Source organism: Xenopus tropicalis, chromosome 6 (genome assembly GCF_000004195.4).
Source record: "Xenopus tropicalis strain Nigerian chromosome 6, UCB_Xtro_10.0, whole genome shotgun sequence".
NCBI lineage: Eukaryota > Metazoa > Chordata > Amphibia > Anura > Pipidae > Xenopus > Xenopus tropicalis.
Window position 1 is genome coordinate 134943416 of NC_030682.2, and position 13223 is coordinate 134956638.

General features: G+C 38.4%; 1 protein-coding gene across 1 annotated transcript in view; it reads right to left on the bottom strand.

Annotated features, from left to right (window-relative positions):
* The window catches only part of csmd3 (CUB and Sushi multiple domains 3), a 657789-nt gene that overhangs the window by 85158 nt on the left and 559408 nt on the right, over positions 1 to 13223 (bottom strand). The window contains exons 48-50 of the mRNA XM_018094906.2: positions 12167 to 12355; positions 11937 to 12083; positions 1221 to 1409 (exon numbers count right to left, since the gene is read on the bottom strand). Coding sequence (XP_017950395.2) covers positions 1221 to 1409; positions 11937 to 12083; positions 12167 to 12355 — 525 coding nt within the window. The remainder of the gene's footprint in view (positions 1 to 1220; positions 1410 to 11936; positions 12084 to 12166; positions 12356 to 13223) is intronic.

Here is a 13223-nt window from a genome sequence, read left to right on the forward strand (position 1 = left end):
TAGCATTTGCATGTGGTGGTGCATTTTTTATGAATTGGGGTGGGCACAAATCCAGGTAGACTTTGTGGGCGGGAAAAATCTGCATTATGGGTAGAAAACATGGTTGACTGAACCTGAAATCACACTTTGCACACTACATTTTGTTCATAAATAACCCTCTATGTTCTTCAAAGTATAATGATTAGTGATGAGTGAATCTGTCACGAAACACATTTGTCGCATGATTTTTTTTGTTGCCTGCGTCTTTTTTGTCTCCCGCGTCTATTTTTGTTGCTTGTGTATGTTTTTCTGTCGCCCGCGCCTGGATTTACCGCACCTTTTTTTATGCGACTGTGCCCGATTTGACACGTGACAAAAAAAATTTTCCAAATTTTTCCACTGCAAATTTTCACAGAAGTTTCGCAAAACAATTCGCCAATGACAAAATGCGGAAATTCGCTGTGCCTGGCCAAAAAATTCCTCATAACTAATAATGATTGTATGAGCTAGAAAGAATGTTAAATGTGAAAAGTATGTTCTGTTAGTAATAGGGATGCACAGAATCCAGGATTCGGGTTGGGATTGGCCAAGATTAGTCCTTTTTCAGCAGGATTCAAATTCAGCCAAATCCACACTCCTGGCCGAACCAAATTCAAATCCTAAAAATCCTGTGACTTTTTGTTACATAAACATGGACATTGAAATTTTTTGCTGTGACTCCTCCATAACCTAATTAGCAGTATTCGGCCAAATCGTTTAGGAAGGATTCAGGGTTCAATCGAATCCTAAAAAAGTGGATTTGGTGCATTTCTATTTAGTATGTTCTGCTGGATGGCCAATGTGGCACTTCATTAAGTAACCCCCTAATTCCTATGGACAGTTGCAGCTCTCCTGCACATAGGAATAAAAGAGTAGGTGCTCACATATGGGCCACTCCAGGGATGTACAACTTTAAAACTTGTGCATTTATTTATTAACAAATATCATGAAAAAATTGCTTGTTTTTTGCTAGGACAACTCCCATTCCCCCTCCTGCATTCCCCTGCAGTGGATCCCTCCTGCATTCCACCTTGTATGAGCCCTAAGCAAGAAAAAACCTTACACATATCCAAATCCTAACACTAACATTTTGGACCCTGAAAAAGCCAAATAGAGCTGAAACAATAAATAAAAAAGCAGTAGTAGAATCTTTAAATATCAAAGATGCCCCAAGACTTGAACAGAGATTTGTCAGCATTTACCTTGACATGCAGGCACAGGAGCATCCCAGGTATAATACCCATATGGAGCCTTTCTACAGATAGCTGTGTTCTTGCCAATGAGTCTGTATCCTCGATCACATGCCCATCGAACCAGACTATTCAGTTGTCCACCTGTTTGACTAATAATAAATCCATGGGGTGGGGATTCTGGTGTGCTGCAATAGTTAGCTACAAAGAAAAAGCAAAAAAAGCAAAAAAAACTATTTGTTATTGAACTACAGGTATAGAATCTATTATAATAAAACTCATTTTTACAATGCATCAAATTACACGAAAGGCCATCTCTCATAGACCCCTAATTAAATCAAATAATTCATATTTGAAAAAAATATTGCCTTTTTCTCTGTAATAATAAAACAGTACCTGTACTTGATCCCAACTAAGATATAATTACCCGTTATTGGGGGCAGAACAGCCCTATTGGGTTTATTTCATGGTTAAATGATTCCCTTTTCTCTGTAATAATAAAACAGTACCTGTACTTGATCCCAACTAAGATATAATTACCCCTTATTGGGGGCAGAACAGCCCTATTGGGTTTATTTCATGGTTAAATGATTCCCTTTTCTATGTAATAATAAAACAGTACCTGTACTTGATCCCAACTAAGATATAATTACCCCTTATTGGGGCAGAACAGCCCTATTGGGTTTATTTTTGGGTTTAAATTATTTTTTAGTAGATTAGTATGGTGATACAAATTATAGACATTTCTTGATCTGGAAAATGATAGGTACAGAACGTTCTGGATAACAGGTACCATATCTATACTAAAAAATGTTAATCTCTTTTAACCCTTGGTCATACACAATATCCGCAAAGGTAATCTATACGTTTTGAAATACGTAATTAAAATGCCAAAATAATACAATAATTCAGACACATATGTGCTTTAATACACACCCCCTACAGTTGCAGCTTTCCTTAAACCAATGGGTTTATTTATCATTTTTCAAGTTTGTGAATTCGAGTTTGTTTTTTGTACAACGAATAAACTCGCACATCGAATGGTCGCTTATTTCTTAATAAGGAAAAACTTGCTCAAAAAGCCATATGGCTTGACTTTGCCTATGACGACTCTATAGAAACTCATATGAGTTTTCGAAACATAACTTTAATCCGAGTTTTTTAAGCACAAAAAAGCTCAAAGAGAGAAAAAAAAATCAACCGTTGATTAATTCTTTCTGGGCTTTCTGTGTATGTGTTCCTTAAGGGGCTACACTTGCATTATTAAATGAGTGCTATAATCTACTCTACCCTAGAACTTTCATGACTGCGGAGAACACATAAAATACCAAACATCAAAAGAAGATTTTAGAGATCTCAGGCAATGGACATTATAGTGATCCTTCACCATACAAGATAGTAGTTGATTCTAAGAAGAACAACAAAGGAACTCCTGTTGAACATATCTCAAATGGTTTGTGATGCACTGAACATGACATATAATTCTATGTTTAGTAACATTAATGGAGGTCATTGCTTTGTCCACTCAAAACTCTAACTATAGCTTCTTATGTTCCCTTTTATTCTTTTTCCTTTTATATCCAACTTCCATTGTTTGCGTTTATCCAATCCAAATGTTCTCTGAAGTTCATGCTTAGCGAATGCTTTTTGAGAAACACTATTCTGAAAGTAAGTTGAATGAAATATAGACAAACCTTTGACTGCAACATCTACATTTTTATCCATTTTCAAAGTGGATACTAATCAATGTTTTAATGCAACAATACTGTACAATGGTTTTAACCAAACTTTCAGACATCTGAACACGGGTCTGAATGATCAAATTTACCATCAGAATTAGGAATGAGTAAAAATTTTCACAAGGTATACCTTAATATTTTTTTGTAAAACCACTGGAAAATTTTGCTTTGAAAAGACCATAGTCTCCAATAAATTTTGTGCTGAAAATTTGGCACAAAGAAAAAGATGTTTCAAAAAAAGTCACCTTTTCTGCATTTGGTGAATATTCCCACAAAGTAAGGTGAAGTAAGACAAACCATGATTTGCTCATCACTAATCAGAATCAGATTGTGATATGTGATAATAATCAGATTGTGAATAACTGTTTAGGTTGGTAAATCCATTTTGTTCATTGCTGCAAACAGCACTCACACTTTATACCTACAATAAGTCAAAGACTAAAGGTGGCCATACACCTTCAGATCGCCAAGCGAGCGGATCTTCTCCCGATATCCCCCACCTAAGGGTGGGCGATATTGGGTGAATCAAGGCTAATTCGGTCATTTGGCCCTGGGGGTATAGGCAAAGTCAGTTCGGGCCGATTTGGCCCCCGATCCGACTAAATTTTTTAACCTGCCCAATCGTGCCGACTTGGCCCCCGATCCGACTAAATTTTTTAACCTGCCCAATCGGGCCGATTTGGCCCCCGATCCGACTAAATTTTTTAACCTGCCCAATCGGGCCGATTTGGCCCCCGATCCGACTAAATTTTTTAACCTGCCCAATCGGGCCGATTTGGCCCCCGATCCGACTAAATTTTTTAACCTGCCCAATCGATATCTGGCCGATTTTAGGCCAGATATCGGTTGGGCAGGCCCGTCGGTAGTGCCCATACACAGGCAGATTAGCTGTCGAATTGGTCTAAGGTACCGATATTGGTAGCTAGAATCGGCCCGTGTATGGGAACCTTAAGAAGGCAGTGTGCAAATGGCAAAAGAATGTCAGATTGGGCCCATCTTTAGTACTTTGTACACAGCTTTCCCATTTGTAAATTACCACTACCTTTAGCTGTTCTGTATCTTTAAGTAAAATGATTTAGGAAATTGACTTTGGCAATCAATATCAATGTATACTTTGATAGTTCTAAGTGCTTTTGTGAACTAGCCTTTCTACATAAATCAATAATGGTGTTTTTATTATATTGATTTTTATTTCATGTGTGGTGAGCCGTAGCTCTGTTTTGTCCTTATGGAAACTACACTACCACTACTGTTTATCTTTTGGGCAATCAAACTAATCCAAGAGATAAACAGTAGTGGTGAAATAAAACTATATCCCCAAAACATGTAGGTCTCTATAAAAATACATTCCATAAAACAACTTAAATGTAAAACCATGCCTTCTAAATAAATTATTTTCAAAAATATATACTTTTTTTAGTATATATATAATTTGTTTTTTTTTTGTAACAAGAGCTACTCACGTATGTAACATATCGTATCCGCTACTCTGCTCCTTTTCAACTGGGCATTTTGACTGGTGATTATCGCCACATGTTTCTGTATATTCTTACATGCTTTCTTTTTTGTTTTTTTTTTATTTTCTTACGTTTCTTATTCTGTGCTTAAGTTATATACTTCTAGTATGAAGGATGGGTGATGTCACAGAGACATTACTTGGTGCCAAATTCAATCACAGGGTATTTAATAGGGGTTTGGATTGTATGGGGCATCTTGAGAAAGGTCCTAAAATGTGAAGAAACGTCAATTTTGCACATTAAAGAATAATTTTGTTTCTTTTCATCAAGTCCTGTGAGTGCTGAGTCTTCTGTTTCCTGTACCAGTAAAATGCCCACACTTTTTTACCTGATAGGGATTCACAACACAATGTGCATTTTCGAGAGAAGTGAATCTGTGCTAGAATTTGGCCCTGAATTTTGTTTTGCTGAAAAAAATGTTTTTTTTAGCACGGGGAGAAAAAATGCTACTGACTCCAATGCATTTGGCACAAGAAAAAAACTCACTGACTCCAATACATTTGGCATAAGAAAAACACTCATTGACTACAATGCATTTGGCACAAGAAAAACACTCATTGACTCCAATACATTTGGCATAAGAAAAACACTCATTGACTCCAATACATTTAGCACAAGAAAAGCACTCCTTGACTCCAATGCATTTGGCGCAAGAAAAACACTCATTGACTCCAATGCATTTGGCACAAGAAAAGCACTTATTGACTCCAATGCATTTGGCACAAGAAAAGCACTTATTGACTCCAATGCATTTGGCACAAGAAAAGCACTTATTGACTCCAATGCATTTGGCACAAGAAAAACACTCAAAAGCACTTATTGACTCCAATGCATTTGGCACAAGAAAAGCACTCATTGACTCCAATACATTTGGCACAAGAAAAACACTCATTGACTCCAATGCATTTGGCACAAGAAAAACACTCCAATGCATTTTATAAAATTTCAGCAAAATTTTAATTTTTCCATTGTTTCCCAAATTTTTTGGGCAAAGTGGAACTGGAGCAGTTTTGCTCATGACTATTTACTACCATTACTGCTAACCCTCCATCCTGGCAGATATGTGGCTCGACTATCCTACATTATTACTTGATCATTCCAAAAAAGTAAGTTTTATAAATGTCAGATATTAGAAACAAGCTTTAAAATGCCATAGCACTAAAGCCTAAAGTTTAATATAAATGTCAAGTTTATTTTGACCTACTGTAGACGACTTATTTATTCCTCTTATTCCAGACTGTTGCTATTAATATGTCCAGTATTTCAGCTACTTACTGAATGTTTTGACAAAGAACTTAGATGAAATGTTCAGTGTTCGTTATAATTAGAGTAAAACATGATAATGTTGCTCACAGTTCCAGATGCCAATGTTTAATTGAAAGGCGTAAAGATATCAAGATATATATTCAGATGTAAGCTCATAAAGTTCTAGCATTTAGTGTTTTTTTCTAATGTGTATGTACAAATAGCATGACTTAATGTTAATGGAGGCATTTCTATTATATTCAATGAAACATTGAAGCAAGAGAAACAGCTGGGCTTCTGGTGCCAAATGACACAGATAATCCTTAACGATTCTGTCAGTTAAGAATTAGATGCAGATTTATCAAAATCAAAGAAATCTTTTATTTCTTACATATATTTTTTCTTCATTCAATGTTCTCAGGCACCAATATACTTAAATATCTCAAGTTATGGAACAATTCTGCAAGCTTTTATTGAACTGATTTACTAGACCAGCTCGAGAATCCTCCAGTAAGGCCACTGATAGAATTCTTCCATTAAAGAAATGCTGGTTTGCCTCATCAGATAAAATGGTTCTTGGCACTTCTGAGTTATTTAGGTGGGAAAATGTGTCTATAAAATACTAGAAAATTTATAAATCTCAGAAAAATCTCAGTCTGTAGCAAAAACACCATTTTATTTGAAATCAAGATAAGGACAATGTCTCGACCTTTGATAAATCTGCCCTCAAAAGTATATTTCCACAATTAATCATTGCAGGGAGAATCTTAATGGCATTTGGCCTGTTGTGAAAGATAGCAGAGGCAATATGCCGTATTACATGACCAAAACTATGTACAGTATGGCTCTAGCGCTAGAGCACCACTCGTATACACTAGTACAATACAGACAGAGAGAACAAAAATTTCAATAGATAATAAAATATATATTTAGTAATAGTAAGTACCTATAACAGGACACATGGATTCAAAACAGTTTATGGCCACCTGCAAGTTAGTGTCACAGCCTTCTTTTATATCACATAATTGCTTTAAAGGAGAAGGAAAGGTAAAAACTAAGTAAGCTTTATCAGAAAGGTCCATGTAAATACAGCCATAAGCACTCACAGAAATGCTGCACTGAGTTCTCTGTCAAAAGATTTTTTGTGTCTGTTTTCCTCTATCAGAGACATGCAACTCTCTGCTCTCCCCTCTCCTGCTCCCTCCTCCCTCAATAATGCTAAGAACTCCCCCTCCCCCTTAGGAATGTGGATCTGAGCCAATCAGCAGGAAGTTTACTCATAGGGGCTGATTTACTAATCCACGAATCCGAATGAGAAAAATTCGGATTGGAAAACGAACATTTTGCGACTTTTTCGTAGTTTTTACGATTTTTTCGTCGCCATTACAACTTTTTCGTAAACCGACACGACTTGCGCAAATTGTCGCGTCTTTTTCATAGACATTATGACTTTTGTGAATTGTCGCGACTTTTTAATAGCCATTGCGACTTTCGTGAATTGTCGCAACTTTTTCGTATTGGGCTCGAAAAATTTGCGACAATTCACGAAAAAGTTGCAAAATACCGATCATTACGAAAAAAACACATTTGGGCGCTTTTCGGACGTTCGTGGATTAGTAAATGTGCCCCATAGTCTTACACACTGAGCATGTGCACCGGTCTTGTCTTGGTGCAGGAGTGAGGCATTATGGGAACCTTCTTTACACAGCTCAGCGTCTTTTCTTCCTGTTTGGCTTCTGATCATCTGAACGGGAGAAATATGGGGAGACTTAAGGGCACTATTGAGAGAACTGAAGGTATGCCTGCAGCTTGAGATTAACTCTTTATTAGCCTTTCCTTCTCCTTTAAGATAAATTGGTTCACTATTTAGAAAAAGTTGGACAGCAGTGGTTAAAGCAGGCCTAATAGAGTGGACCACTATCTGCAAGAGCCTGATTTTAATGGGTTCTATCTCACTAATAGTTTGCCTTACAAAGGACACCATGAAAACCCTTTTTAAGAATGGGGAACACAAAACACCTTTAGAAGACCTCATTCAGTCCAGTAGGTTCCTATATTTTGCATTTGCCGGCCTCGGAACAAAATCTAATGCATATATGGTGAAGGGGGGTCACGTTAAAATGGTGAAAGTTTGGGTAGCACTTATTTCCACTTTAAAGGAGAAGGAAAGTCATTTTGGAGTTTTACTGGCAGTAGATTCGTCACATTAGTGCCACCTAGAACACTATATTTATTCTGCAGAAAGCTTTATCATACCTCAGTAAATAGTTAAACATCATCATAGACTAAACAGTCTAACCAGTTTCTAATTAAATATATCAGTAAATTCCTCTAACGTAAATGTGCAACAGAATTTCATGATTTTAGTTGCCAGGGAAACCCTCACTTCGTTAAGCGTAAAGAAGGAGAAAACTAATTTGCGTCATGGCTGACTTGAACAGACAAACCTCAGCATTTCTTTTATTTAATTTGATTAACTCTTTGTGGTTTTAATCAGTGATATTGTGCTATAGCAGGGGTCCTCAAACTTTTTTAACAGGAGGTCAGTTCATGGTCCCTCAGACTATTGGGAGGCTGGACTATAGTCCTCAAACTACGGTCCCCACCCCTCCCTACATGCTCCTGCATCCTCCCTGCTCCCCCACTCCAGCTGCGTCCTCCCACTCCCTCCTGTCCTCCCTCTCCCTGCTCCCTCCTCCCACTCCCCACTCTGTCCTCTTACCCCCACCTCCCCCGCTCCCCGCTGTGTCCTCCCACTCCCCACTTTGTCCTCTTACCCCCAGCTCCCCCGCTCCCCTGCTTCCCGCTGTGTACCCCCACTACCTGCTGCATCCTCCTGCTCCCCCTCTGTCCTCTCTCTCCCAGCTCCCCCGCTCTCCCACTCCGCCCTCTCTCTCCCAGCTCCCCCACTCTCCCCTCCCACTCCGCCCTCTCTCTCCCAGCTCCTCCTTTTCCTGCTGCGTCCTCCCGCTCCCCCCCCTCACAATCCATCCTCTCTCTCCCAGCTCCCTACTCCATCCTCTCTCTCCCAGATCCCCCGCTCCATGCTGCAACCTCCCACTTCCCTGCTCCCCCCTTCCACTCAGTCCTCTCTCTCCAAGCTCCCTGCTCTGTCCTCTCTCTTCCAGATTCCTCGCTCCCCGCTGTGTCCTACCGCTCCCCTCCCCTCCCACTCTGTCCTCTCTCTCCCAGCTCCCTGCTCCCTGCACAACACACAATGCTCAAATATGGTAAAAAAATTTTTTATCAAAATAATACACAAGGTTTTGTGTATTAACAAAGATACAGTTGCAAGATTAGAACATAATGCTGTTTCCTTCTAGTATTTACTTTCTAGTGTTATCAAACACAGTTAAGCCAATTAGATTGTCTATGAGATATCAAATGTAAAACAATGAATATGAGTCACAAGTTATGATTCTCAAAGCCAAGTTCATACCATGAATCATGTGATATCTCTCTAGATGAAAATTTGAGAGATATTCAAAACTGGATTTTCAATTCAAAATAGTGGGACAAATGTAAAAGAGTTCATTTGCCCATCTCTGAGATTCACACAGCTTAATTCGGTGGAGAGAAATAATAAGTAGCAATTACAATTAATGACTGTCTTATATCTGTATAAGGTGAATATGTTTATATTCTAAGAAAATTGTTTTTTTCAGAGAATTTGGTTTTCCGTATGTAGATGCAGAGAGTTTATGACATTTCCATACATTGTAAATTGGCTCACTGTAATATGCTGTTGCTAATGAATGTCTTAATGCTTATTTATATACAAGGAAGAGAAATTTCAGAATAAAAAGCTAAAAAAAAAAATGAAACTCAGTCATAATGATAACAGCGAGATACTGAAAGATACTGACACCAGAAATTAAACCTCTTTAAAAAAAAAATATAATGTAAAATTGATTTTGCAAGCAATTTATAAAGGTGCCTTAAAAGTATATGTCTGATGCTTTTACATTATTAGATCCCCCATGATCCTCTATGAGGGGGCGGCCATATTTGTGCAGCAGGACGCCGTTAGCATTAGAAGCTGTAACTGACAGGTTGGGAAGGGACAGTCAGGTCGGCAAAACAGTCAGGTTTAAGAATTTAAAGCAACAATTACTTACACAAGCAGCCCTATCAGTGAGAAACCATCAACATGATCTATAGGTAATTCTTAATGTACATTCATATTTTGAAGAGTAATTTTTTGGCAGATTTATTAACAATGGAGACAAATATAGCCCATAGCAACCAATCAGCAATTAGATTTGAACGGTCACCTACAAAAGCAAAGATCTTGTTGGTTGCTATAGCCAACATTACTGGAGATGTTTGTCTCCAATGTCATAATACATAAATAATAAATACGCCCCTAAGAATATGTATGTTAGTGTGGCATGGCTTCCAGAGCCAATTACAACTTGTGCAAACTAATATTGCCTAGTAGTGATGGGCGAAAAGTTTCGCCAGGCATGGATTCGCGGTGAATTTCCGCGTTTCGCCATTGGCGGATTGTTTCGCGAAACGGATGAAAAATTTCGCCGCGGAAAAATTCGCCGCACGTCCAAAAATTGCCGCGGCGTCAAAAAAGAATAGTCGCGGGCGACGAAACAAGAGCCGCGCGACGAAACAAGAGCCGCGCGACGAAACAAGAGCCGCGCGACGAAACAAGAGCCGCGGGCGACGAAACAAGAGCCGCGCGACGAAACAAGAGCCGCGCGACGAAACAAGAGCCGCGCGACGAAACAAGAGCCGCGCGACGAAACAAGAGCCGTGGGCGACGAAACAAGAGCCGCGGGCGACGAAACAAGAGCCGCAGGCGACGAAACAAGAGCCGCGCGACGAAACAAGAGCCTCGGGCGACGAAACAAGAGCCGCGCGACGAAACAAGAGCCGTGCGACAAAACAAGAGCCGTGCGCAACAAAATAATAGCCGCGGGCGACAATTTTTTTTGTCGCACGACATTTTCGCCGCTTCGCGAATTTTTCGCCGTTTCGCGGATCTTTTCAAAGATTCGCGAATTTTTCGGCGAAGCGAAACGGAACAGATTCGCTCATCACTATTGCCTAGCTTACACACTTTGTGCTCATTCCCATGAACGTTCACCCATTTGATTAATATACTTCTAAAAATCACCTAGGAATGAATGGGGATGAATTTTTCTGTGGTGAGCCCTAATCTGACAATTAGATAAATCTGCCCCCATAGGGGTTATGTAATAATAGGAACTAAGTTTGCCCAGGGGCAGTAACCCATAACAACCAATAAGCAGGTAGAATTTTCTGGTCACCTGTTTCGAAACAAACATATTGGTTGTTATGGGTTACAGCTCCTGGGCAAACTTTGTGCATTTTATTAAATGAGGGATTGTATTAAATGACTTAACCCATGTATCAAAACAAATGAATGTGTCAATTTGAAAGTGTTCAACTGCTTTGAGCCGCACTGAACTCTTTCACTCCACAAAATCAATAAACCCCTAAAATAAATGACCACCACATTGAATTTTCACATATATGCTTTAGGGGGTGTTACTTAATACAATAAGCTCTTTTCCATTTGACATTATTTTTTACATTGCTACAAAAAACTAAACATGAATTAATCAGCCCCTATATCTTTCCTGTTCAATTGCCCAAGGTACCTGGCCAACTACATGCCAATACAGGTATCCAGAATTCTTGGGACCAAGGGTATTCCGGATAAGGGGTCTTTCCGTAATTTGGATCTCCATACCTTAAGTCTACTAAAAAATCAATAAAACATTAATTAAACCCAATAGGCTTGTTTTGCCTCCAATAAGGATTATTTATATCTTAATTGGGATCAGTTACAAGGTACAATTTTACTACTACAGAGAAAAAAAAAATCAATTTTAAAATTCTGAATTATTTGATTAAAATGGAGTCTATGGGAGATGGGCTTTCCGTAATTCGGAGCTTTCTGGATAATGGGTTCCCATGGGATCCCATACCTGTAATAGCAAGATTAAACTACTTTACTTTCATTACTGTAAAAGTGTTAACTACAATTACTATATAGTGTCAAAAATATTCAAAAGACCGCTGATCGTTTTGACCCACATCTAATAAAAATATGAATCCAGTGTCCATATTTCCATGACCGACTCTTCCCAGCCTTTTTTCCATTAGAACTGCACCTATATTATTTTTTTTTACTTTTTTCCAAAACCATAAAATCTATCTATTCACAAAGAAAAAAAAATCCCTACCTATGTATCGAATTCGGAAACCTTTTTTGTTCGTTCCATGATCAGCCGACCATCGTACAAAAACTTCATGGCCACTGCTGGTGATGTTGAATGTTGAAGAGTAATCTCCACTTAATGAAATGAGCAGCGGATGGTGACTATTAGGTCCTATAGCAAATTGAAAAAGCATATATTTCAGGTAAAGTACGTACAACAAGAAAGATCAAAAAGATTTAGAAAGAAAAAGTTACCATCAAAGGCTTCAAGCACGTCAAACTCCTTTTCAGTTTGGAAGAATTCAAAGTATAAGGTGATGTTATATCCCTTTTCTACACTAATGGTCCATGCACACATTTGAAGGTTTGGGTAGCTGTCAGGATAGCCAGGGCTCAATATAACGCCTGTTGAGTCAAGTCGGATTTCGTTGGCTGGACACAGTACTGAGAAAAGAGAAAAATAGCCGTCAATGTGGAAGCCTTAATACCGTTGTAAAAAAAAAATGCTTGAATGAGTTATAATAAATGGTTCATTTCTGTATCTGCCCTATGTGGCTCAAGGCACACACTGTGCTTCTAACTTACCAATATTGTGCTTTGTACTTACTGGGTACATTGGTACAGTAGAGGAAACCACTCCTTATCCTAATATCAGACATAATGTTATGAGTGGGCTTTAAAATATACTGTATATGCAAAATGGCATAAACCGTGGGACAGATTTATTAACATTCATATTAGACCTTTTTTTGCATCAAAAATTGCAAATTCAATTCAAATTTGAGTTTCCAAAACTTTAATTTTTAAGACTTATTAAACATAAAAAAAATGTTAAATATTAAAAAAGTTGAAGTAGAAGTTAATGGAAGTTGAATTAGCTGAATTCTCCTTAAAATGATAGGTAGAATGAGATTTTACTGTCTTTGATGCTCATTTATCAACAGTGAAAAAACTTTCAAAAACTCGATGGTGTAAAAACATGATGAACCAACTCAAAGGAGGTCATTTATCAACTGTGGGCAAATTTACCCATGGGCAGTAACCTATAGCAACCAATCAGAGATGACCTTTTATCAGCCATCTTTTATCAGCCATCGGTTACTGCCCATGGGCAATTGAGTTTGGCAAGTTTTTTGAGCATAAAACCCCTAAAATTTGCCAGGGTCAGTGACCTATGATGTTTACATAAAAGCACATTTCATTTTTCTGTTTTTCGCTCTCTTTTTTTGGGGGGGGGGGGTACAAAATCAAATACCAATCATTAAAGAAGACCCTGGAGTTGCAAAATCTTGCCTCTTAGAGAATGGGGGTC